General features: G+C 43.0%; 1 protein-coding gene across 1 annotated transcript in view; it reads right to left on the bottom strand.

The window, feature by feature from the left end:
• LOC122817310 (interleukin-17 receptor D-like) overlaps positions 1 to 26,155 on the bottom strand; it is a 353,566-nt gene extending 327,411 nt beyond the window's left edge. The window contains exon 1 of the mRNA XM_044090533.1: positions 26,089 to 26,155. Coding sequence (XP_043946468.1) covers positions 26,089 to 26,155 — 67 coding nt within the window. The remainder of the gene's footprint in view (positions 1 to 26,088) is intronic.
• Between the last annotated feature and the right edge of the window lie 1,802 nt (positions 26,156 to 27,957).

Genomic DNA, 27,957 nt, shown 5'->3' with positions numbered 1-27,957 from the left:
AACTGTTGCAAAAAAAGAGTAAAATCCCATGAGTGGAGGAACTTCGTGGTCAGCCTCAGTAAGAAGCTGAGATCCCTCATAAAATCCTCCAAAGCTAGTTTCTAAAGACAACCACAAAGCATTGTATAGCTATGTCAATAATCTCAATGGCAACACTCAGATCTGCTCTGAGTTACTGCACAATGGCACTAAATATACAGAACCAAATGATATTGCCAACATCCTGGCAGATAGGTTCAGTGCTAACTTTACCCCTCTCTCATCCTCTAAAGGGCCCATCTCTATACAGGAAGAATGCAAACTACCTGTAATCATGGCTACACAAGTAAAAAACACACTCTCCAAAGCCAAGAACACAGCATCCATGGGACCTGACAACATCCCAGGCTACATTCTACATGAACTACAGAATGAACTGGCACCCCACCTAAGTACCATGTTCAATCATAGCCTCACCTCAGGTTTTGTGCCCACTGAATGGTGCACAGCAAGAGTTCTCCCACTCCAGAAAGGGGGAGCCACCACGGACCCTAGGAACTACCGCCCCATTAGCCTGACGAGCCTGGTCTGCAAGGCTATGGAGCATATCATCATGGAACTTATAAACAATGACATTGGTTATCTCCAAACTCTGGACCCTACCCAGTTTGGGTTTGTAAAAGGCAGATTATGTCTCCTAAACCTGATAGACTTCTTTGAAGCGGTCACCAAAGCCGTAGATGAGGGTAAGGTGGTTCACACAGCCTATCTAGATCTCGCCATGGCTTTCGACACCATCCCCCACTCTGGAATTATAGACAAACTCACTAAACTAGGTATAAATCCCTATGCCACAAGATGGGTTGCCAACTGGCTCACTGACAGAACCCGCACTGTGAAAGTAGCAGACTCTAAATCCAACTTCAGACCAGTGACAAGTGGAGTACCACAGGGTTCAGTCCTAGGTCCTCTCCTGTTTGGTATCTACTTCTCAGAAGTACAGGCTAACACAGAAGGTCTTTGGCTAACAAAGTTCGCAGATGACTGCAAACTAGGAGCCATAATCAAAACGTCTAATGATGTGGACATCCTACAAAAGGGCCTCACTGAGACACATGGCTGGTGTCAAAGCCATGGCCTCAAGCTCAATGCCAAAAAGTGCATTGTCATCCCTTTTGGTAAAAACTCTGTACCCATGAACTACCACATAGGTGGTAGTCTACTTAACACCGAAAGTGTGAGAAGAGACCTTGGGACACTGGTGTACAGTAGTCTCTCCTTTGATAATCACATCACCACAGTAGTCAGGAAATTCTTCTACATGGCACACCTCATCATAAAAGGTTTCTCATCCAGGAAAAAAGAGGTCATTGTTCCCCTCTACTCATCACTCATTAGACCCATTATAGAGTACAATGTCCCTTTTGGTATGTACCTCACAAGACATCTACAACAACTCGAAAGGCCACAGAAATACCTCACAAAGAGGATTACCAGCCTCAAGCAGATGCCCTATGCAGAATGTCTCAAAAAATTCCAGCTTTACTCTGTCGCATATCACCTACTCAGAGGCAATCTCTGCCTAACATATAAAGCTATGTCAAACCCAGAGCTGTTGGACATGCTCCATATAAAGAAAACCCAATCCCTCCAAGCTACATGCTCTAGGGACCTAAACCTTGTCACCACAATAAACAGAACATGCTGGAGGGATAGATTCTTGTCCCAGAGACTTCCTGTACTCTGGAACAATCTATCTATCTATATCAAACAAAGCTCCTCATTAGCACTCTTCAAGAAGAATCTTGATGATTGGATGGGAGATAGGAAATTCACCCCGGTAATCACTTCTTTGGCTCTGCTTGACAGGGGCACAGGGAAATAATTTTCTTGGGTGGCAAAAGCCAGGGTACTGTTTGGCTAGGCTGATATAGGCCCTAGGGCCAATAGCCTAGTACCTACCTATGAACCTATGTATACAACCATATTCCTGTCATGAGTAAACATCACGGTGGTGTATCCCCTCCCACATGTATCTCACCGTATGCATCTGCTATGTGCACATTATGATAAAACAACATATGTGATGCAACAGTCATAGCAATAACAAGGACTACACAATTTAGAAACTACAGGCAAGTATTCAATACTATTCAATATGTGTATTGACAGCTATATTGGTAAAACAACAGCAATCTTCACAGTGGTCGTGGCATAGTGGTTAAGTGTTGTGACTTCAGTGTAAAGGGTCCTGGGTTCAAGACCTGCAAGGGCTGTTCATTTTGTTGCTGGGAAGAACAAAGGCTGTCAGATACAGAGCGGTTAAGGCAGTTTTGAGCAGCATTAAGTGGGTTTGTGTGGGTTTGCGCAAAACTAAGCGGTGCTACGCTATGGGTAAACATATGGGCACTTACACAGTGTAGGCAGCGCTTACCAGTGCACAAATCAGCTTAGTTGTTATATTGCAGCAATGTTGATACTTGCTAAGCATAGCTTAGCCCTGGTAACCAGGACACACAACACAGTCTAATAACCTGTATTAAGTGTATGTAATTCCATGTACAATACATGCACCTATGTGCTGTCATTACAGTAGCAAGGGGTGTGAGTGTCATATGTGGGACACAGACATATATGAGGCCTGTAAAGCACTGTTATCCATGTGAATGTGTTACATACAGGTGTAGTAGCCCAGGGTATGTGCTGTCACACTGGCATGCAGTGTGTCATGGCAGTACTACTGTTGACAGTGCTAACCCAGGCAAGAGAAGAGTGCTTAATATAGTACTGACAACAGGCACACCTGCGAGTATGGCTGGACACTGAGGCCTCCCTGTTGTATCCCTGGTGTGTGAGCTGTGTCACAGTATATACCCCTTACTGGTCTGTCAATGCACTCATGCTACTGCATAGCTACCTGCCAAGCTGATGACTGTCGGTCCCTGTACAGATGTACAGATGGCAGGTATCCAGCTGGGATATGTACAGGCAACCTACGCTTGATTGATGCACTACTACACATGTGGCATGTGCATGAGATGCATATCCCTGTAGTACCAATGTTGGGGTATACTATGGGTTGCATCGCAGTCATGGCCAATGTGTGATGGTGGGCATAGCAGACTGTCATCATGGGTTTCAGGGAGTACAATATCCAGTGGGAGATGTGGGTGCTATGTACATTGTTATTACACCTAGGTACACCAGGTATATGTCCATTGTACCATGTTATGGTTACCACTGTCACCATCAATCATACAGGTAATTGTTACCACAATCCAAGCCAGTTGTGTATGTGATGTGTGCAGCCTACCTGTAACACACTGGAGACATGGTCAAGTTAGTTAGCAGCGATAGGCCCTGGTATCTCAAATGTGTGTCTGGCTGTTATGCGTCTATAAATGTGTATATGATGGTATGTAACACTACATATCATCCAGATACACCCATTGCATCCCCCATTAGTATACTGTACATGTTGGGGGATGTTCTGCATGTACCATGTAACCTGGGACACACCTCACCCTAAATGCTGTGCGGTGTGTGTAATGTAAGCCACACACGTCAGTATCACGACATAGCTAGGTAGGGGTCTAATCCCAGTATTGGCAAGTTACACTGTGTGTGTGTATGTGGATGGGTCTACATCAGGTTGCAGGGTATACATGCCTCAGCGGGCCACCTGTCCATGTAGCACATGCAATAACCGGTTTAGTAACCTGTGAAATATGTTTGACTGTACCCCAGATATGTCACAGCCATGGTGTCAGCACAGTGGCATACCCCATTGTGGAATATGACTGCAGACCATCCTTGTGCTGACACATATACACCTACAACATAAATGGATAACATTATAGGGACTGCAATCAACCAGTATTACTAACAGCTATAATGCATCATTTCTGGATGGCTACACTACCTGCCAAATATGCCTTGCACTCTACTCCCTACAACATGGTACACTGCAGTACTGTGGTACACTGTGGTACAGTCATCTTGTGCATCAGAACCATATCAGCCTGTCCCTGCATTGATGGTATGGATAACAGGGATGTGGCACAGGTATCATCATATGCACAGGGCATCCTAGTGCTGACACATGTACACCTACAACAACATTGGATAACATTATAGAGACCACAACGAACCAGTGTTACTAACAGCTATAAGGCATCATTGCTGGACAGCTACACTACCTGCCAAATATGCCTCACACTCTACTCCCTACAAAATGTTACACTGCAGTACTGTGGTACATTGTTTTACAGTCACCATGTGCATCAGAACCATATTAGCCTATCCCTGCATCAATGGTATGGATAACAGGGATGGGGCACAGGTATCATCATATGCACAGGGTGTGGTGTTGGTTTGCCAGAGGCCAAGGGTGGGCCATACATTTGACACCATGTGTGTGGGTGAGGGGTGTACTGTGGGGGGCTGGCTGAGGTGATGTGGTGTGTGTAGGTATGGGGTTACCCTAGATGTATTTGCATAGTGTGTGGGTATGCATGCACACAGTTCTGCCATGTGGCTGCCCTACACAGGTGTTTATGGATTGCTGCAGACCATACCTGGCAGGGTGTGCAGTTCACTGCCTCCGGCCACGGACATGTGGACTGTGCCTGCCAGGGGTTCCGTGGGCATGTCCCAGTACAAGCCTCGATGTGCTACTCCCACCTGCTGATATTTGTCTGCTGGTACCAGGTCCCTCCTGGGACTGGCCAGGACCATGTGCACGTGGCCTGCTATGGTGTGGTGTGGACAGCACACCCCCACACTGCTGGGGCTGCTACTGCCACTACAGGAGCCCCGTGGTGTCCTGGCATGTCCACATTGACTACCAGCTGTTGGCATTGCTGTCCTACATCCACACGTTCATCAACGCACTCCCACCACACGTTCAAGCACGGATAGACCACGGTCGATGCGGGCCATCATCTCACCAGACCATCTATCCATGAACTCAGTTAATCCACAGATGGCACCAGCCAGTTCATGGGCATTGTTATTTAAAGATGTGAGAGCAGCCCTCTGCAGCCTCAGGCCCTGTCTGTGGTAACTTTCTATACGTGTCTGCACCACCCTAACAGCCTGAAACATGCTTCTGCTGATACCAGCTATGTCACCTCTGCCAGGAGCATGATGTCCAGTGGCCCTACCACGAGCACCCTGGGACATCTCTCTATGTGGTGGTCTGCTGGACATCCAGCTATGCCTGCTGCAACCAGAGACAGTAGGCATGGTTACCACACTTTCCTGTGCACTACCACTGAATGCCAGCTGTCCCTCCGCTATGGCCACTGGTGATGGGGTGCATACAGACATTATCATCTTCGGTGTTTGCAAGGACACCAACATCAGATTGCATGCAGGAGGGGACCCTGACCCACCTCGCCACCTGTGGGGGAAAACAATAAACACACTTTAAAACCTGTACAGCATTGCCTAACAGTACACACACACACACACACACACACACACACACACACACACACACACACACACACACACACACACACACACACCTCCGTAATACCTACCTGTCCATGGCTTTACAGACAGTCCCATGTATATGTCCATGTGTTACCCCATCCTGTATCACACTTGTTAACATGCACACATTGATACCACTCATTAACATCACAGTTCTCCAGTTCTCTAAATGCCCACACAAGTGGCCACAACACAAGGCCTGTTGCTACTTTACCTGCCTGACCTGTGTGTAGTGGATTTACATGGCCACACTGCTGTCATTCGGTATGCACCCTCTGTATGCCCGGAAATTATGTGCATGGCTCTTATATGTGTAGGTTACTATGTTGCATCCATAATATCTTGCACTGGTGTGTTATGTGCATGTAATGGTCAGTACATGCCAGATATGCTGCTCCATCAGCCTATCATGTCACAACTGTAATATCTGGATACACTCCCTGGTGTTGACTACTACTTCCCCAATGCATCTGTAGACCTGTATATGTGGGTTGTAGGTGACCGCTCTGCTGACTGCAATATTAAGTGTGTACCTGGTGTTTACCTTCCCTCTGGATGCCTTTTCCATGCTACAGAACATATTATACTATTTGCTATCCTGTGATTACACACATGGCAGGTATTCCTGGTGTGTAATGTGGCAGTCGATGTCCATGTAATGCACAGTCCCAAAGTGAGGTACAGCTGTATGAACACCCCACAATCACACATGTGCATACATGGCCACACACACAAACACACACATGCACACATGCATCCTACATGCATTTGCCTCCCTCTACTTCCCCAGTGTGACCCTGCAGGGAAAGTAACTAACCACCAGGATGCACACACACACACACACACACACACACACACACACACACACACACACACACACACACACACACATACAGGTGAGGTTGCACAATGATAGTACACATAGTCCTCCTATTACCCATCTGTCAACATACAGAACATATGGTACAGAACAGCATGCAATTCAGCTATACTCAATCCATGCTAGCAACAGTATACACGTGTGTGATGCATGTGCTATGTCACTACGTGATGTCCCTTCCCCGGATACCACTTCTCCCATGAACACAGTATTGCTGTGCACCTGTTGTGCACCCTGCCATGTACTGTGCACTGCAACTCACAGGTGTACAACCCATTGCAGAATGTGTAGTATGTGTCAGTTATGTCAGCTTTACTTCTCACAGCCCCTATGTTTTTCAGCAACACATACCTGGGATGATATGTGGACAGTTGTCATTGGTGAATTCCTGATGCCTGATTTACAGCTGCCAACATCAACAGACCATGTATGACCACTGCAATACTCTTACACTAATAACCATCAGAGCATACCATGGCTATTGGGGGGTGTACACACCTTTATTGATTTTACACACACATCTTTGATCTGCCATGGGACCACATCAACACATATCTTAGCAGTACATGAGCCCGATATGTGACATATGTCCTGTACTTTCACACGCAGTGTCTACAGATTGTGTCAGGTGTGCAGCTGCTGACCACCTCTTGTGTGTACTACAGCAGTCACTGCTCCTGGCAGGGGTATACCAGCGTGGGCCATCTGCATTTGCCAGTGTATGTTCAGTCTGCCCTACACATGCCCCCTATTCTGCATGATTGCAAGGTCTACTCATGCGCACATCCCATGGTGTTCACACACTGCCATCACTATTGCTGTGTGGGTAGGTTTACAGCTGCCACAGGTCCTGAACCTAACTATGTGCAGATAGAGCCATTCCTACCACCCTTAGGTTCCCTGCTGCAGTGCACTGGTGTGTCATGCTGAGACCCCCCTCCTTCAGCTTTTATGCAAATGCATGACATGTAAGCCCTACAGATGTGTGCCACTTTGCAGTGTCCCATACAGTGAACACCACATGTTGCAGCCTAGACCCAGCTGATAATGTGGACTACTGTAATGCCTTATGCCATAATGTATCTCTGCAGCAGTTGCCATTGTCCTACAGGTATATACACTGGTGTTGCACTGTATATGGGTGTTCAGAACATGTCACTACTGTAGGCCATGTCTACCACCAGTATGTTACTACCTGTGGACACATTCCACAATGACAGGATGTTAGTTATCATGCAGGTGTCTGACATACTTCCAATACCCCATCATGGTCACCCCTGTGAGACCGTGCATTTCACAGCAACAATACATGCACATGTACAGCATGCATTCAGGGTAGGTGTGTTAGATGTGTGCATGGAATATACCATCACCATTACAAGCCTGGTGTGTTAGCAAGCATCTGCATAAAACATACTCCCCAGCTACAGGCTGCTGCCTTGTTGTTATCCCAGAGGGACCTACATAAGATGGTGAGAGATGCAATGTCAGTGGCCACACCTGTGGCAGTGCTACAGGGTGGGTGCAGTATTACCATACATCAACGGTACATTCCAATGATACTACCACATCTGAACATCTGTTTATCACTTCAATGCAGCAACACAATATATCTATGACATGTCAGATATGCATGATCTACCTGTACCAATGCAGATGTTTACACAACAGTGGTCTACTGATGTGCCCTGTGTCCTTACCTTCACGCTCCTCTGCCAGTGTGTGGGTGACACCCACCTCCATGAAGGAGTCCAGTGGTTGTTGGCTGTCTGGATGGGCAGGTGCCATGAGGCTGGCCATGAGCTCCTCCCCACGTGTCAGGGGGATGGATGGCATGGGCCCCCCCCATGGCGAGGTGATCTCCCCGGACTGCAGCAGCATGCCGACAGGCATTGTGAAGCAGGTCAGTGCAATGATGCCGGACCTGCTAATAACTGCGGTTGTGCAGTCCGACATCAGTGACCCTGTGGACTAGGTCATTCCACAGGGTGGTCTGCTCCTGCTGCTCATGTGCATGCCTGGCAAACAGCAGTGGATAGTGCTGGATCATGTGTGCTATCAACACTTCATTCTCCGCATTAGAATAGGTGGGCAACTGTGCATGTGCCATCTTGGCTGAAAGACATAAAGATGGAAACAGGTCTAAGCAACTCATATGGCAAGGTTACCACAGTTCGTAATACACATCTCTGTCACCTGCCCCCACCATATTAGCCTTAACAAATGGTACACACAACTCATTAGGTATGGCTACAGCTTAACTACCGGTTGGGCAGATATTGTATTGCACCACACCTTTTGCTATGTGATTGTAGCCATGTCCCCTGTGTGGACACTATCATTGCTGGCCTGTTACAGACTATTCACCTGCATGCCATTGTCAGGGCCACTATGGTTACATTGGTATGGCTGCTCTGAGATTGCTGCACATCTGACAGTCTGTGTTATTGGGGATATCTATGCATGCTGTTGGACATGTACCGGGATTGTGTAGACTATTACTACCAACATATGTTCTATAACAGTGACACAATAACATGTATATGTTCTATTGGCCAGCAGATCCACCTCTCCAAACCCATCTACCCATGATACCTGGCCACATCACATATGTGTCCCAACCTGGGGCCTCTTCATGTAGTGTTCCAGTAATGCCATCAGGTGGAACCACCCAGGGGATGTTGTCCCTCCCTCAGGGCACACACAGACATGTTCCTGTCCCCTGAGCTCAGGTCTAGGGTCTGTTCCATACTGGGCTCCACAGACACATGAGGGATGTGCTACATCAGTCTGAGGCACCCAGTATACATTCACAGGGCCAACATGCTCCTCCTGCTCAGCCTCCAGACCAGGCACCTTTAGGATGTGGACTGCTGTTGTGAGTAGCAGTGGGTGGGAGGCTTGTTCCCATTGTGCTCATACTGGGGCCCATGGGGTGTCCACATCACAGACCACACGCACGATCCATGGTGTTTACCCACCACGTGCCATATACCACCCCTGTAGACTGTCCTCTATATCTACCAATCCTGACCACCTCCACATGTGTACCTACCATACTTCCCCATATTCCCATTGCATACTTCACAGACGGGGGCAATGTGGTGCCAACAAGGGACTAACATGTGACATACCCATCCTTGGTGCACACACTGCCAGCTGTAGATATCTGTGTGTATTGCTATGTGTGCTGGTACCCCGCACATAGCAGGCATCACTGTGGTAGTAATATAGGAGACATGTCTTTATAGGTTCATAGATAGGTACTAGGCTATCAGCCAAAGGGCCTAAGTAAGCCTAGCCAACAAAGTTCCCTGGCTTACGCCAACCCAAGAAAGTTAATTTCCTGTGCCCCTGTCGAGCAGAGCCACAGAAGTGATCCCCGGGGTATATTTCCTATTTCCCATCCACTCATCAAGATTTTTCTTGAAGAGTGTTAATGAGGAACTTTGCTTGACATAGATGGTTAGCTTGTTCCAGAGTATGGGAAGTCTCTGGGACAGGAATCTATCCCTCCAGCAAGTCCTGTTTATTGTGGTGACAAGGTTTAGGTCCCTAGAGCATGTAGCTTGGAGGGATTGGGATTTCTTTAGGTGTAGCATGTCCAACAGCTCCGGGTTTGACATAGTTTTATATGTTAGGCAGAGATCACCTCGGAGTAGGCGATATGCTACAGAGTAAAGCTGGAGTTTTTTGAGATGATCAGTGTAGGGCATCTGTTTGAGGCCAGTAATTATCTTTGTGAGGTACTTCTGTGGCCTTTCCAGCTGCTGCAGATGTCTTGTGAGGTACATTCCAAAAGGGGCATTGTACTCTATAATGGGTCTAATGAGTGTCGAGTAGAGGGGAACAATGACCTCTTTTTCCTGGATGAGAACCCTTTTGTGATGAGGTGTGCCATGTAGAAGGATTTCCTGACTACTGTGGTGATCTGATTATCAAAGGAGAGACTACTGTCCACCTGGGTCCCAAGGTCTCTTATCACACATTCGGTATTAAGAAGACTGCCGCCTATGTGGTATTTCATGGGTACAGAATTTTTACCAAAGGGGATAATGCACTTTTTAGCATTGAGCTTGAGGCCATGGCTCTGACACCAGGAATCTGTCTCAGTGAGGCCCTTCTGTAGGATGTCTACATCATTTGGGGACTCGACTATAGCTCATAGTTTGCAGTCATCTGCGAACTTCATTAGCCGGAGGCATTCTGTGTTAGCCTGTACTTTAGAGAAGTAGACACCAAACAGGAGAGGTCCCAGGACTGAACCCTGTGGTACTCCACTTGTCACTGGTTTGAAGTCAGATTTGGAGTCTGCATCTTTTAAAGTGTGGGTTCTGTCAGTGAGCCAGTTGGCAACCCATCTTGTGACATAGGGATTTATACTAGTTTAGTGAGTTTAGCTATAATTCCAGAATGGGTGATGGTGTCGAAAGCCTTGGCAAGGTCAAGATAGGCTGTGTGAACCACCTTACCTTCATCTACGGCTTTGGTGACTGCCTCAAAGAAGTTGACCAGGTTCAGGAGGCAAGTTCTGCCTTTCACAAACCTGAACTGGGTGGGGTCCAGAGTTTGGAAGTTACCGATGTCTTTGTTATGAATTCCATGATGATACGTTCCATGGCCTTGCAGACCAGGCTTGTCAGGCTAATAGGGCAATAGTTCCCAGCACTGAACCTATCTGCCAGGATGTTGGCAATATCAGTTGGTTCTGTAATTTTTGTGCCATTGTTCTGTAACTCAGAGCAGATCTGGGTGTTGCCATTGAGATTCTTGACATAGCTATAGAATGCTTTGTGGTTGTCCTTAGAATCAGTGGCAATCTTATTTTCATAGCTAGCTTTGGTGGATCTTATAAGGGATCTCAGCTTCTTGCTGAGGCTGACCAGGGAGCTCCTCCACTCATGGGATTTTACTGTCTTTTGCAACAATTTCTTCCTTCTGTTGTAGAGTTTGTTTATGGCAGGGGACCACCAGATTGGCTTCCTTTTTTTTGGAGGATAGCGTCTTGGTTCTGTTTGGGATAGCATGATCCATGCACTCATGTAAGTGCTTATAGAGTGCATTTGTGTAGGATTCAGCAGTCGTAACTGTATTGTCCATCTGCATGGGTGTCATGAAGTTCATCATTTCTGTCTAAAGAAGCATGAAGTTGGCTTTGGTGAGATTTTTTACTGTGGTTTCCTTAATGGGGAGTGGGGGCAGGATGTGGATATCTAGGGTGATTAGCTTATGGTTGGATCTGACCAACGAGGAGCTGACTTCAGGTGTGGAACACTGGTCACTCATGTTGGTAATGACTAGGTCTAGGATATTGTTGCCCCTGGTGGGGGTGTGGATAAATTGATCCAGGGCATTGGAATTTATGAATTCCAGAAAGCACTGAGGGAAGGAGTTGGTATATGAGTAGTTTTCCCAGTTAATGGTGGGGTAGTTGAAATCGCTCAAAGTTAGGGTGTTTGGTTGAACCCTAATATTTTCCAGTATATCAAGAAAAGAGGAGTGGGAATCCTGGGCATGGTGGGAGATATGTAGCAAGCTACAATTTGGATTGCAGTTTTGCCCAGAGTTAGTTGCACTTGGATAACCTCAGCTGTATTATGCTGAGCAACTAGCCTGGAGGTGTGGATATCCTTAATGAATATGGACACACCTCCGCCTTTGGTGTTCCACTAGATGGCTGAAAAGTGTGGTATGAGTTATAGACTGGTAATGCAGGGGTGCTCTTTGGAGCCTTGAACCAGGTTTTAGTCACTGCACAGACATCAATGTTCTCCATTTTAAGGAGTGCCTCGAGTGAGTGCATTTTGAGATTTAGACTTCTAGCATTGAGTAGCATTACCCTCAGTTTTTGCTTACCTGTTCCTGTTATGGTGGTGAATTTGTCATTTGAACCTTGCCTAAAAAAGGCACTATAGGGGCGGCAAGAACCTTTGCCAGTATCTGGAATCCCAGGGGTGACAGGTGCAGGCCATCTCTGGCAAAGCATTGTGGTCTGTCGACCATGCCATCCCAGGAAGACAGATACTGGATCCCCTTAGAATGACACCAAAAGCTTAGCCAATTGTTGAAGTCAATCATTTTGTCCTTGTACTGCAGTATAATTCTGGGCTATGGCAGGATGTTACTCAGGGCTAGGGTCATACCTGCCTGGGCTACAAGATCGGAGAATTCTTCAATGTCTCTTTTCATGTAGTCCAGGGAGGTACATCTCAGATTGTTCGCACCAACATGAACAATGACAGAGTCATACTTGTACTTGTTGTGGAGTGACCTGAGTGCGTGGGTTATGTGGTGGATCCTGGCATCCGACAGGCAGCTGACAGTGACCTTCTCCTTGTTTAGCCTGGTGAGTGGGACATCAGTGTGCCTGACTATAGAGTCACCTATGACTAGTGTGTTGGGTACGTTGTTTTGCCTTATGGGCTGTGGTTGAGTGGCACACTGAGTCTGTGGGCTATGTGTCATTTGGGTTGTGTTGGTGGCGGGAGGTTTCTTGTGTTTCTGCTTTGGGGGTCTCTGTTGCTTGAGCAGATTATTGTTGAGAGCCTCCGCGAATGCTTTTGTGTTTCTATGTGTGGATGTTGGTGGTGTAGGTTTAGAGGGACTATGTGATGAGTATGGTGTGGTGCAAGTGTTTACCTTCTCCTCTTGACTATCAAGTTCAGTCTTGGTTGGAGAGAGCTTTACCTCCAGTTTGGCTAGATAAGTGCATCTCTCACAGGTTGCAGTGTTGGGTGGTAGGAGGAGAGCGTTGTCTGTGTACATGAGGCAATTGCTACATTGCCATAAGATGCCCAGATTGATCAACTAGACAGGAGAGAACACTGGGAGCTGACCCTTGGACATGCCTGAATAAAAAAATATTTTCCTCTAGACAAGTGAGGAAAGTGAGTACAAAAACTGTTTTCCTCTAGGTAATGAGGACGGGTGAGTGCTGTAGTCATTTGTAGTTTATTTAGTGCTTACAAGTTCTGAACAAGTGCTGAGCACAGATAAGAAAATTCAAGTGCTAAAACTAAGAATCTGTATCTGGATCTTGTTGTAGATAGGCTACCCAGTGCTTACCACTCCCACTGATAAGCTAGAAGGCTTCCCTCCAACACAGAAAGGCTTGGGGGCACAGAAGCTTACAAACAGTCTTGGATATAGCAAATCTCTATCTGGACTAAACTAGTTACAGGGAAGGTGGGAAGCAAACGCAAATGCAGGCTTTTAAACCAGAAAGTTGAAAGAGATGGAAAAACTGCCGAAATGGCCAATAAACTACAACGTCTGGGACAGAAACTACTCTTGTGGTAGATAGGCTACCTAGTGCTTACCACTCCCACTGATAAGCTTGAAGGCTTCCCTCCAACACAGAAAGGCTTGGGGCACAGAAGCTTACAAACAGACCTGTATACAGCAAATCTGTATCTGGATTAGTCTACTTACAGGAAAGGCAGAAAACAAGCTTGGAATACACACACACACACACACACACACACACACACACACACACACACACACACACACACACACACACACACACACACACACACACACACATATATATATATATATATATATATATATATATATATATTAGTTAAGTGGGTTGGCTTTCTCAGAAAGTTATCTCTATATTAGAAAGAATGAGCTGATGACAGTAGCAAAAACACTTTACATGCAGTACAAGCTAGCAGCACACTTGAGTGTGTAGCAATATTAAGGTAAATACAGTTTAAATAAATGCAGATAAGTTAAAAATGACAAAAACAAGTTTATGAAAAATCAAATAAGAGCACTTGAACACTTAAAAGCACATAGAACAGCAAATTAAGGTATTAAGGTACTAGAAGGCAGTTATGTAAAAGCAGCTCAAGAAACTATAAGTTCATTTTTTTTTTGTGGAGAGGGAGGGAACAGAGTAGATTAAAATGCTATTGGGGATGTCCTTCCCAAGTGCTCTCTCTGTACACAGCAGAGGAGATGGGACTGATCTCACTGTACTCAGCTGAGTGAGCAAATGAGATGGGTCCAGTAGGAGTGTCCAAAAACAGATTTACAGCAGGGGTGGGTAATTCCAAGGCCACCAACATTAATACCGCAACAAGAACAGGGGGGGGGGGGTAGGAGACTAACTGCAGCTAGAGACAGGGAGTATTATCTCCCTGTATTATATTATATATAACAATTTTCTACAAATTTCTAATCTTAAATAAGTGCAGAGAAAAGTATACTTAAATCAGCTTTTGTCAACTGATTTATGCAGGTGAATCTCAGCAGCCAACCACTCGGAAGATGAGCAGAATGATTAAAAAATGTGACCAGCACAGATTATAATGCAAGCAGAAACCTCCAAGCTACATTAACACAGAATTTCAAAAGCAGTCTAACAACTTTCAGTGTATCCAGATGGCTACACTTTTTCACACTTCAGGCAACTAACTGCAGCTAGAGACAGGGAGCATTATCTCCCTGTATTATATGTAACAATTATCTACAAATTTCTAATCTTATATAAATTAAAGTAATCTTACATACATATATGTTTGTGTGTGTGTTTGTATATATGTAGACATATGCATATAGGTATATATCTATATATGTGTAGATATATGTGATGTATATATGTGCACATATATATGTCTACTCATGGGTATATGTATATTTCTGGACATACATGCTGATATACATATATATCTTTATATATTATATATGTGACATATGTACACATATGCATACCTATATGTGGGGTACATTCAGACATCAGTTCCACAATCTCACAACACCTTCCTGCAAAGCTGCACTGTTCTGCCTTGCTACAACACAGACAGATGCCACATATGGACGCGGCCTGACATTAGGGGTGTATATGTAGGACCCGAATGCAGGTAACCCTATTATATACCTATGGCATTCTGGAATTCTACATTACATTTTTATATTGGAAAAACGGAGCGGAGGCTAAGGTACAGGGTGTATGAGCATTTGAGAAGCATCAACCTACAAAAGGAAGATAATGCTCTAGCAAGAAATGTTATTGAATACCATAATCATAAATTCTGCTTTAAAGTCATCTATCAACTCAAGCAAGAAATGAGAGGGGGTCCATTTAATTTACTATTAGAGAAATGTGAATTGCTATGGCAAATCAAATTGAATGCCTTCACCTATCCAGGTCTGAATGAAAAATGCTCAATTATGAGCCTGTTAAAATTGAAAAGTTTAGAAAGATAGTTAATTTTATATAATTACAGAGCACTAGTATATTTAATAAACATAAGAAAATAGGGGGGAATTTGCTTATAATAACAATATTTATAATATTTTTACACAAAGAATTTCATAAAGTGGACAATTTTGTGATAAAATATTTTTTAATTAAATATAAGACATTTTTTTAATTAAATATAAGATAAATCTTGACAGTTAAAGATGTAACTAAATTAAAATTAAAAACAAAAATAAAAATTTATATTCAGCTGGTTCGTATGTTGGGGTGTTTCTGTTAGATGAATGTACAACTATATATAGGAAAGAATGGTTCATATTCAATATTAGTCAATAATTAATTCAACCATTATTATATATGAGCTAGTATTTGAGTTTATACATACATAAAAATTTCCTAATTTTAAGTAACAGTATGAAATATTTATGAAAGCTGATTAATTAACGATCTGGTTGCCCAAGTCGCTGCATATTACTAATGTCTTATAACTATTTCTATAAAAAATAAAAAATGGATCGTTAGAATGTTTTATTATTATTTATCAACTATTAAAAAATAAAAAATATATATTAAAAAAATGCAGTAAAGATGTTTTAAATGTATCTTCATTATTATTTTTATCGTCAATGTTATAAATGTGGACAATAGATTGACATAAAAAGTTCAAATAATATTTAACAAACCCAGGAAAATGTTAATTAAATAGTATATTTTAACCTAATATTAAAATAAACATGTCTCTATCCTTTGAGCATGTTTCATATACAATTTATAATTTTATGTTTTAAAGCAGAAGTTTTACTTTAAGAAATTCTCTACTGCTTTGAATTTTGGCGGGCAGCTATTAACTGCTTCCTACATAAGCAAGTGCTTAATACTATACTGATGTTTGCCAATTTCTGAAGAAGTTTAAACATTGTTTTAAACGAAAAACGTTTGATATATTTTTAATGTTTAAAGTCTGAATAAAGAGCGGCGAGTGGTTTTTTGCCTAAGCGGAATTGTTTTGTTATATTTCACCGGTTTGGAGATTTTTGTTTTCGTTGATTCTACATTACAGATTCACCTGAGTGTCCTGCCAGTGGTGGGCCGTGGCTCCCACATGTCCATTATAATGGCATTACTTCCACCACCAGCTATTGGCCACGTAATATACATACTTCCCATTACACAACACACACTATGACAGCTTATATGTTGTCTGTCAATGCTGACCTGCACAGTTAATGGCTATGGCCCTCTACCCACAGGGACAGACACTATTGTCCATAGCAGTTGTTCAGTTGAACATCATCGCAACAACACGTGATGGCACATATAAATCATTCCACATCATCTATCCCATTATGATGGACCAGGTACTACATTCTATTACATGTATATATACTTCACATACCTGTTGTGGGAATGATGTCTTGTTGAATGACAGCTGGCTAAATGCATGTGACTTCAATTTTTAGTTTGAAGAGGTTTGTCTTTTTTTTTTTTTTTCTCTTTCTCTCTCACTCTCTCCAGTAAATGGGTTGAGCTGCTTTGAATAGATTGTAGCCTGGCTATAGTAGGTGATTCACATGATCAGGTGATGGCCTCTGCACCAATCAGTGTCCTCCACTTGCTAAGTGCATGCATCTTGCTGTGTAGTACTTCCAGTTACCACAGTCATGGCAACAACCTACTATAAATCCCTACATCATGTGGTCATGGTTCCTTTACCTTTCCTGTGTGATGGACATCCTTCCTGTGTGTGGGCATCAGTGTTACAGACAGCAGGTAGCAATACCTCTTACAGGACAACCAACACACTCAGGCCAGCTACATATTTGTAGGAGGTTCCAGAACTACAGACAGAGTGTGAGTAGAGTTGTGTTATGCTTTGTATAGTACTGGTGTTACAGGGTGTGTGTGTACATACTAGTTTACCTTGGAATTTAGTCTGTCTGCATAGCTCTCAACTGTGGGCCTATCCTCTTGGTGGCCAGAGGTGTGCCTATCATGTTTTGTCTGTCCACCATACAGGTCCTGTGTCAGATATTTCACTGGCAGTGTGTGTGTTGAGTGCTATCAGTACATGGCTACATCCATTTATGTTTCTAACTTCAATTCCCTGACTAAGGGTATGTTGCAGACTATCCTGTAACACCAGTGACTTGCTTAGTGTATGGCAACAGTTTTCCACAAATGGGCCTATGTTCCAGCCTCTGTCCTCCACCTACATACCAAGCTTTGCACATATGACATGCTGTCAGGGGTTGTTCTGTAGTGGGCTGTGAGTATATCACACTGCTATTGCTGCCATCAGTCCACTGCTGTTGTATACCCCACACATACGGTGGGGCTGGGGCAATATATGTGTGGGCTTCACCTACACAATACATGTGTGCCCTCATGCATTCCAGAGGCCAGTGTATGTAACAGTGGTATATAGTCCTGTATTATTGAGTCTAAGGGGGTGTACCATAAATAACCTAGGCTATTACAACATGTGGGGGTATCAGGGGTGAGCTGCCTTAAGGTATCTGGATGTACAGTACCATACACTTCACCAATATTTACATTAATTACATAAACTGGGTTAATGCAGGCCTACTGCCTCCTGCCATACAGACTGTTCTGTTTGTCAGTGTGCTTGTGATGGTGTTTGTTATGTAACAGTTACATCCCATTTGGTCACCTGAAGTCTTTACCACCTATTGATTTTGTACAGCGTGTAGATAGAGGCTGCTGAACTATACACCTACATTACTTACTGTTGATTGTTTGGTATCCTGTGGCCCAGTTTGTCTTTACTATTGTACAATTTGAAGGGCTTGGCCTGGACAGCAACAGTTGTGAACCTTTCCAGACTACTGTATTAGTATAACTGTTTCACAGTTGCATTACTCTGTTTATATGGATGTCAGTGTCTGAACAGCCATATGACATGGCATATAAAACTGTAATAGTACACAAATAAAGGTAATCCATTTCTGCAAACCTGTGTGTGGTGTTTTATCCTATGACCTCTCTGTGGGTATATGTTTCAGGCAACGATTGTCATTTGTATGGGTGGCCCATACAGTGTCCAGTTGTTAAGGTGTTAACTGTAGGCATAGTGGCTATTCCATATTGTGTGCACCTTCTACATATGTATCTTACTGTACATATCTCTGCATGTGTATGTGTAGTCACATGTGTATGTATGTATATATATATATATATATATATATATATATATATATATATATATATATATATATATATATATATATATATATATATATATATATATGTATATCTGTATCTGCATATATGTGTCTGTGTATATGTCTCCTGGGGATGTTGATAGCTTCCACATTTTACATTTCCTATGGGAGCCAGACTGTACTGCATGATATGTTACCAATACCAGCCTGACATCATACAGGTGGGATGTAGTACTGTTAACATCTTGTGCCCATGTCGTGTCTGGTCCTGGTTATGGGATCTGCAACACTTGGTAGTGTATTGCAGGGTGGACGTGTTTGACTGTGCGGGGGTATACCTATTCATACAAGAAGTATATTGTTTGGGGCCTCTCAACCCCATTAATGGTGCATGTGGACATATATATGTTTTAGTTAATCTACCATTGTTATCTACAGATGTATGGCCATATATACCTATATATATATATATATATATATATATATATATATATATATATATATATACTTACATATATATATAACTATGTCCGTATATACCTACATAGATATATATCTGCGTACATATATGTAACCTGCTGTGTATATGTAGACATATAGGTGTAGACATATATATGTGTCGATGTAGGCATTTGCATGTATATATGTTTATATATATTTATATATATGTATATATTTTTAAATATATACATATATATCTCTCTACATATATAGGTATGTTGTATCTGTTTAGATATTAATATAGTTACACACACATACATCTAAATGTTGGAATACATTCTCTGTATTGTTGCATGACTGGGCTGGATGGTATGTTTTTGAAAACATCAGTGTTATGTATATCTGGCATGGCTTAGTGGTGAATCACTTTGTCTATGGTGTGCAGGGTCCTGGGTTTGAGCCTTGCAGAGGCTGTTTATTTTGTTGCTTGGCAGAACATGGGCTGTTGGATACAGAATGATTAAGGCACTTTAAAGCAGATGTAAGCGGGTTTGCGTGGAGATAAGCACTGCTAACTTCCGGTTACAGTTTCTTATACTCAGTTTGCTTTTAAATTGCTTAACCTGTGTAGGCATTGCTTACCCCTGCACAAACAGGCTTAAACACGCTTACTGCTACTTAAATGTGCTTACTCCCACTTACCCCCGTGCTAATTTCTTTAAAAGAAAAGAAAAAGGGGTTGATAGGAAAGTGGTGAAAAAAGGGGCACAAAGAGGGAAAGACAGCATGAAAAATAGCCAGGGATGTGCAGGAAGGATGTAGGGAAGGTCCATAGCTGCCCATTTCTTCTACAGCAACAGCTGTGCATACACTGAATTTGGAGGTAGATTTGGACACTCAAACCCCTGGGAGAGGTGTGAGGACAACAATAATAAGTTGTGATGCGAATTAGACCAGATTACCTGCGTCCAGTGGACACATGTGCGAAATGGACAGCTATGTATGGAATGAGATTTTTTTGTGGGAACTGATTGCCCTTTTTTATTTTCAGGTGAGAGTGGGATGTTGGGGAGGGGTAGTATATATTTGGGGAGGTAGGTTGGGTAGGTTAACAGACAAGACAAACATGATGCATACAGGGGTGGTATATGACACATGTGGGGGGTAAACACCTTGATGGGGAGGGTTGCTGGGATATCAGAAGCTCACAAGCCCCCTAGTGGTAACAGTGGGACTGAGGTCCCACCCATGGGCAGTCACCACTGCACCTTCACAGCCCAGAAAGTGGCTGTGCTGGGGGCTGAGTCGCAGAGCCTGGCTGACTCTCTAATCACGACATATAACCCTTGAGCTGGTGTAGAACATCAGAAAACTGCTTGTTGATTGCTCTACGCACCATGACCCCGACCTGGCGATAGGTGACAGGTGCCTTCTGCTCCCACTCCCAGGGGGGCGAGCCCCATCCCTGAGGCGGTTCCACCTGGAAGTGGTACAGGACCAACGGACAGGGAGGTCCCGGGTTGGGCCCCAAACATGCTGATGCCCGGTGCCATGGCCAACTGAGGTGGGACAGGTGGGTCTGCTTGGACTAGCCTTCTGAAGCGTGCTATAGTGTTTAGATTTCATCATCATTTGTGGGTTAGTAATAGTCAACACATTCCAGGGTAAGTATAATAGCATGTATAGATATTGACATTAACCTAGACACCAGATACAGAACAGTTGCATAGCAAACAGAACACATGCATATATAGGACCACAGTGGTAATAAGAACAGCATGCAAGTACATTGATGGCACCATGCCACCAATGTTGGAATAATTCAATATAGCACATGCATAGGAACCATGAAAATATTTATCGAACAATTGCACATTATCAGAGTCATTACATACCAGTTGGGGTGGGTATGTTGATTATTGTTGGAGATATGGTGGGGGGGAGAGAAATATGTCAATTAACAACTAATATATTCCTGTAGTCCACATTATTTTCCTAGTCAGTGCTGTTATCTGTACCTTACAAATCTTACTACACTGCCCTATCGCCATTACACATGAACTGGATTTACCTGCAGTATACACCTCTTACCTGGTATACATGTGGAGGGAATGTTAATTAACACTAACTGTTTGTACACATACTCCCGGATTCCAGGTTGTTGTTTTGCACATAGCTATCCAACTCTTTCTGCAAAGACTCTGGCCATGTGTTGACCACATGCTGGTGTGCTGGGACATATCTAGAATATTGCCCTCTTCCACCTTTAGTGACCTGACACACACACATATACATGCTTTCCTACACAGTTATATTATGTAGCACAGTGTGGGTGACAGTGACCAGTGATACTTTGTTATTCAGAGAAACTGCAACACTTACTATTACGTATAATACCAGAGTGAACAGTACCAGTACAGGTTATAATGGTCTGTACTTCTCAGCACAGTGTTCGTATCCAACGTACCTGTGGGAGCAATGTTTGTTAGCACTACCTGACTGTTGCCACACAAAGGTCCAGATTACACATTAGTATTATGCACATACATCTCAGTCTGTTACTGTATACACTCTGGTCATAGCTTGACAACATGAAAGTGTAGATAGGACATAGTTGAAATATTACTCTCCTAACAGTTTGGGGGGTTGCTACAGTAACAGGTGTGTTCTCATGATGTTTGACAATCCCTTGTATTCCCTGTTTGCTGGCTAAACATCTGGGATCATCCCACAGACTTACCAGGGGGACAGGGGGACAGGCAGCAGATATGGGCACATATATTGGACATTCTGGCCTCATCTGTACAGTTGTGGGGTATGAATCTGTATGCAGTCTAATTCCACTCCCGGGATCAAGACCATGGCTGTGTCTGCTACAACCTAAACACTGTCAATCACAGTTGTGTCTGCTATATAGATATTGCTGTATATCACGAATCTGCTTTCTGTCTTATTAATCCCCTGTGCTTTTGCATTCTGACCTTGTATTATAACACTCATATACAGATTTCCTAGGCCATTATATGTTGTAGAATAGTGTGGGTGACAGTGATGTGTAATACCTAATTATTCAGAGCAACTGCATATCATTCTTGTATTTCTGGGCACAGTGTTGGTATCTGACAGACCTGTGGGAGGAATGTTTATTAGCTACCTGAATGTTCCCACACACAGTACCAGATCCCACATTACTATTATGAACATACATCTCACTCTGTTACTGCACACACTCTGACCACAGCTTAACAAGTTGGGGTGTAAATGGGACATATGTGGCTTGTTAGTCACATAAGGTATTGGGGAATTGCTTGTGTGCCAGCTTTGTTCTCATAGCTGTGTGTCAATCAGTTGTATTTCCTGTTTGCTGCCTATACGTCTGGGATCATTTCACTGATTTCCCAGGGGGAAAGGTTGATAGGTAACAGATATGGGCCACTTTAATTGACATTCTGGACATATCTGTACAGTTGTGGGGTATGATTCTGTATGCAGACTACTACCACTGGCAGGATTCGAACTGTGGCTGTGTGTGCTAAAAAAAATAGGTCACATCTCAGTTGCATGTGCTATTCATTTTTTGTTGTCTGCATTTTCCGTTTACTGTCTATGTGTCTCTCAGTTGTACTAAATGTCCTCTGGGGATTACACCTGCTATATACAGCCATTCCTACACATTCAATTTATGGTGAATGGTGTGGGTAACAGTGCTTAATACTACAGTACTATTACATGATTACATATCTACATTACTGTATGATTCCAGGATATACACATGCAGTCCAGCAGTTAAACCTGTTTTGTCAGGCTATTACACTTTTTTTGACTTAGAAACAATATGAGACTTTTCCTACTATATTCTCTACTGTATGCAGTACTTGCCTTGAAGAATACAGGTTTTAAACAAGCAATTAATTTACTACTACTTTTATTGTTATTTCCTATGACAGTAGATGCATGAGTATTACTGATCTGCCCTGCGTCGCAACCTCACCAGGCGACTGATGTAGGCCTCCTGGTTCGTGGCCCGCTCCATTGCAGCTGTGGGGGACATAAGAGGAATATTTAGCCATACATATCCATGATATACCTGAGCTGGCAATTATTGCACACATACTGGGGTGATACTTACACATGGCTGGAACATCCCCTAATGCTCTAGCCTCTTGAAGCCACTCCTCCAAGAGGTCCCCCGTATGCTGTTTCAGGTCGGCATAGTGGTGCCTGACCTGCTCACCTGTTTGAGGAATGCCAGTGGCACTGGTGAGGTCTCGGGCAAGATGTTCCCAGGCCTCCACCTTATATTGGGAGCCCTGGTACTGGCCCTGCAGCAGTCTCTGAGCATGGTCTTTAACTAGGAGTCCTGCCATGACTTTGGACTCCTGGATGCACCAGCGCTGCACCCGGAAGCCCATACCTTCTCCCTTTACTGCCATAGTGCCTGCAAGGGGAAGCTACAACCAGTTATGAGATGTATTCCCACCTCTTGGGTTTAAGTAGGGCTGATTTCCTGCACTTTTCCGTGAATGGCCAGTTTTGAAAAGGCTAAGCTATGGGCAAACCTGCTTACCTAGGGTTGGCATTGTTTAAAGGGGTATACCACTGGGCACAATGAGTTAGCTGGTCTACACATTGCTCACACGTCCTAAGCTGGCCTTTGCAATGCTTAGCATTGCTTACATTAGACTTTGCATTATAATGCCTTTTTGGCATTGAGTTATTATTCATTACACCTTATATGTATGCCTGGTATCCATGATTAATGTGTACGTACACTCTATGGGGTCCTTGTGTTTTATTGGGGACTTCAACATTCTATTACAATTACACCTCACTTCTGGGCTTACTGCTGTATTCCATTTCACATATTTATGTTATGTAGTGGGTTATGGAACATATGACTGTATACTGATTCCTTTCACAGGTTCTGTTTGGTTATACTATGGTGAGGACTTGTTTGCTGCTACGTTATTCTTCTGTACTTCTGTGATGACTTGGTGGTTAACTACTGTGACTATGGTGTATAGGGTCCTGGGTTCGAGACCTGCATGGATGTTTATTTTGTTGATGGGCAGGACAAGAGCCATTGGATAGAGAGTGATTAAGGCACTTTTGAGCAGCTGTAATGGTAAGCACTGCTAACCTGCTGTTACATCTGCTTACATAGTGTTAGCTTTAGAATTGCTTAACCAGTGTGGGCATTGCTTACCGCCGCGCAAATGGGCTTATGCCCACTTATTTAGTGTTTAAATATGCTTACTACTGCTTATTTGTGCTTAAACCTGCTTACTAGTGCCTTATTCATTATGACACTGACACCTCACATGTGCATTTACTGCAGTACTCCAATTCATAAAAATATGTTATTTAGTGGGTTATGGAACATAAATATTACTCATAACGTGGGACTCAAACTGGGAATGCCTGCTTCTAAGGCGAATGCTCTGCCCACTACACTATTGCTATGTTGCTTCATTTGCATATATCTTCCTTGTTATCCTCTTCAGCCATTTGCTGCATTAACCATAGCTAAGCGATGGGCACACCCGCACACCTACGCTTAGCTTTAATCTGATTTTTAAAAAAAATAAATAAAAGGGTTTCTTCATTTTATTTATATATACTGTTGCTGTTGTACACAAGGGGGACTGTTGGTGGGGATATGCGGACACCTATGAGCAGACTCACTCATTTCTTACCCCTTTCTGCTGTTCTGCATTGCGGGGGCATGTATATTCTGGGAGCTCTACTCTCAGACACACTCCCTGCACTCTTACATGCTCCATGTAAGGTTTGGAGCTTAGGCAGCTTGCCTCGTTAATATGCATGGTGTGCTGGCGTCCTGCTCCTAAGCTCTCGCTTCCGTGCAGGACTAAGCTAGCCCTGCACGGAAGATGAGTAAATCCGAGGGAGAGTGTTTTTTTTTAATTTCTGCTACAATTTTAGGGTGGGCTTACCTTTTCAATTTTCTATATGTCCATTAGTGGTGACAAGCTCATATGTGTACCCTTTTTCTGAGCTTATATACTCATTAATGAAAGCAGTTGTGGAGTATGGTTTTTATCCATTTAAATTTGCATTTCTAAACAAATATTTGTATAATACTTTTCAGAAATAATAACTTGAAAAGTAACTGCAGAATCATAACATTGACAATGTTTAAATTTTGGGACACTTTCCATGACACGCAGTAGAAGAGTTTGTTTGATATACAATACAACTAAAAATTTAAACAAATATAAATAAAATAAAATAGAACCATGGCACTAGTTTATTGCTGAGCATTCAGGACACAGCTGAGTAAATGATACATTTGTCAGGAGGAACATAAATTTTATAACAGACTCAATTTGAACTTTTGGACCTCTTGAACCCTTTTGTTGCAGTTAAAAAATTAATTACGTACAATACAATGCTTTAATACACACGTTTATAGAAAACATCTCCAGAAGGCATACTCCAGTCTCTATTAGCTATAAAAGATATTTAAAGACAAATGTATCCTTCTGTTCAGAATGAATTTCACTACAACAGATATTAAAAAAAAGTTAAGTCAAAATAATATAATCAATTCAGGCTGGGTGCTAAAAATCAGATGACTCAGCTGACTCAGGAAATCTATGTCTGCCTGCATATTTGTCTTTCTGTAAAAGTGAATTCCAGGATTCATGACCCATCATAGAAAAGGAGTATTTGTTTAACACCTTAACTTACCTCCGTGCCATGGGAAAAGGCCAGAGCTTTGGATTTCTAGATAATACAGATTTTATGTATATTTTCTTTATTTTAAAGTCAGTAGGAATCTGATTTTAAAATAAAATAAAAAAAGTCATGTTCATGACACTTGTGAAATAATAATTTTACTACTACATAATATGCATTAGAAAAACAATTACCTTGCAGCATCCCCTTTACAATAAGTGAGAATATGAACTCTGAAGTGACTTGTCGCTCTGCCGTCATATAGTAGCAGGTCATGGCTTGCCAATTGTTGCTAAATTTTGTAACAGACAGATTAGGTTTATTCCTGTCAGGAATGATCAAAAGAGTGAATCTCACCTTTTTGTGACTGAAAAAGGTTGGCACTATTCATAACTAATAACATATATTGTTTGTTATTTATGGTACTGCAGCCAGCTATAGAGATTATACAACAATAGCAGTAAACGGCAGGCTTCTTTTTGTGACTGTTGGGGATGAGTCATATAATAAAGATGGGGTAAGCCTTCCACTGATTGAATAATACTCCCTAAAGGCTATGCAAACAGCAGGGATTAACTCATTCACGCCAATGGAACTCAGGAAGTTTGCATTGTAACTTCCAGTGGGTGGAGCCTAAGCCTTTTGAGAGAATCAAGTTATGTCCTCACATTTCAAAGAAATGTCCATATCTCTGGAACCATAGTGGTTACGAAAGAAGTATAAATGGCAAACTCTACAGCACAAATTATTTTTATAGTGTTGGTATTCTTTAGTTTCTAAGTCTTAAACCAAATTTTATAAGTCACAGTAAAACACAGTAATTACTACATTTGTAATATTTCGTAAACAACTTACAATATCTTAGCAGCCACTCAAGTTCATAGGTTCATAGGTAGGTACTAGGCTATCTGCCCAAAGGCATTTATAAGCCTATCTGGAATGTGTTGGCTTTCACCACCCCCTTAGATTAGTTCCCTGTGCCTCTGTCCAGCAGAGCCATTGAAGTGATCCCCAGGGTAAACTTTCTGTTTCTCATCTACTCTTCAAGGTTTCTCTTGAAGAGGGTTAGTGAGGAGCTCTTCCTAATGTAGATTGGAATCTTGTTCCAGAGCATTGGAAGTCTCTAGGACAGGAATCTATCCCTCCTGCATGTCCTATTTATTGTTGTGGTGAGGTTTAGATCCCTGGAGCATGTGGCTCGAGGGGATATGGTTTTCTTTAGGTGGAGCATGTCCATCAATTCTGGGTTGGACATATCCTTGTATGTCAGGCAGAGATCACCTGTGAGTAGGCGGTATGCAACTGAGTACAGCTGGAGTTTCTTCAGTCGAGCTGCATAGGGCATCTGCTTGAGGCCAGTGATCCTCTTGGTGCGGAACTTCTGTGGTCTTTCCAGTTGTTGCAGGTGTCTTGTAAGGTACATCCCAAATGGGGCATTGTACTCTATGATGGGTCTGATGAGTGATGTGTAGAGGGGCCCAATGACCTCTTTCGATCTGGATGCAAACCCTTTTGTCATTAGGTGGGCCATATAGAAGGATTTTCTAACCACTTTGGCAAAGTGATTATCAAAGGAGAGGTTACTATCTACTTGGTCCCCAGATCTCTTATTATGTCTTTTGTATTTAGGGGGCTATCACCTATGTGGTAGTTTGTGGGCACTTTGTTTTTTCCAAAGGGGATGACTATGCACTTTTTGGCATTTAGCTTGAGGCCATGGTTTTGACACCAGGTATCTGTCTCAGTGAGACCCTTTTGGAGGATGTCTGTGTCAGCCAGAGAGCCAATTATAGCCCCGAGTTTGCAGTAATCTGTGAACTTGGTCAGCCATAGTCCTTCTGTGCTTGCCTGTACCTCTGAGAAGTATATGCCGAACAGGAGGGGTCCTAGGACTGAGCCCTGGGGAACGCCACTTGTAACCAGTTTAGAGTCAGACCTAGCTCCCACAACTCTTACCATGTGGGTTCTGTCTGTGAGCCAGTTGGCAACCCATCTTGTGACGTAGGGGGTTATTTTCAGGCTGGTGAGCTTGTCTATAATACCTGAGTGGGGAATGGTGTTGA

Source organism: Protopterus annectens, chromosome 12.part0 (genome assembly GCF_019279795.1).
Source record: "Protopterus annectens isolate FY-2018-M chromosome 12.part0, PAN1.0, whole genome shotgun sequence".
NCBI lineage: Eukaryota > Metazoa > Chordata > Ceratodontiformes > Protopteridae > Protopterus > Protopterus annectens.
Note: the sequence above shows the minus strand (reverse complement) of the source record. Positions and strands in the feature narration are given on the sequence as shown.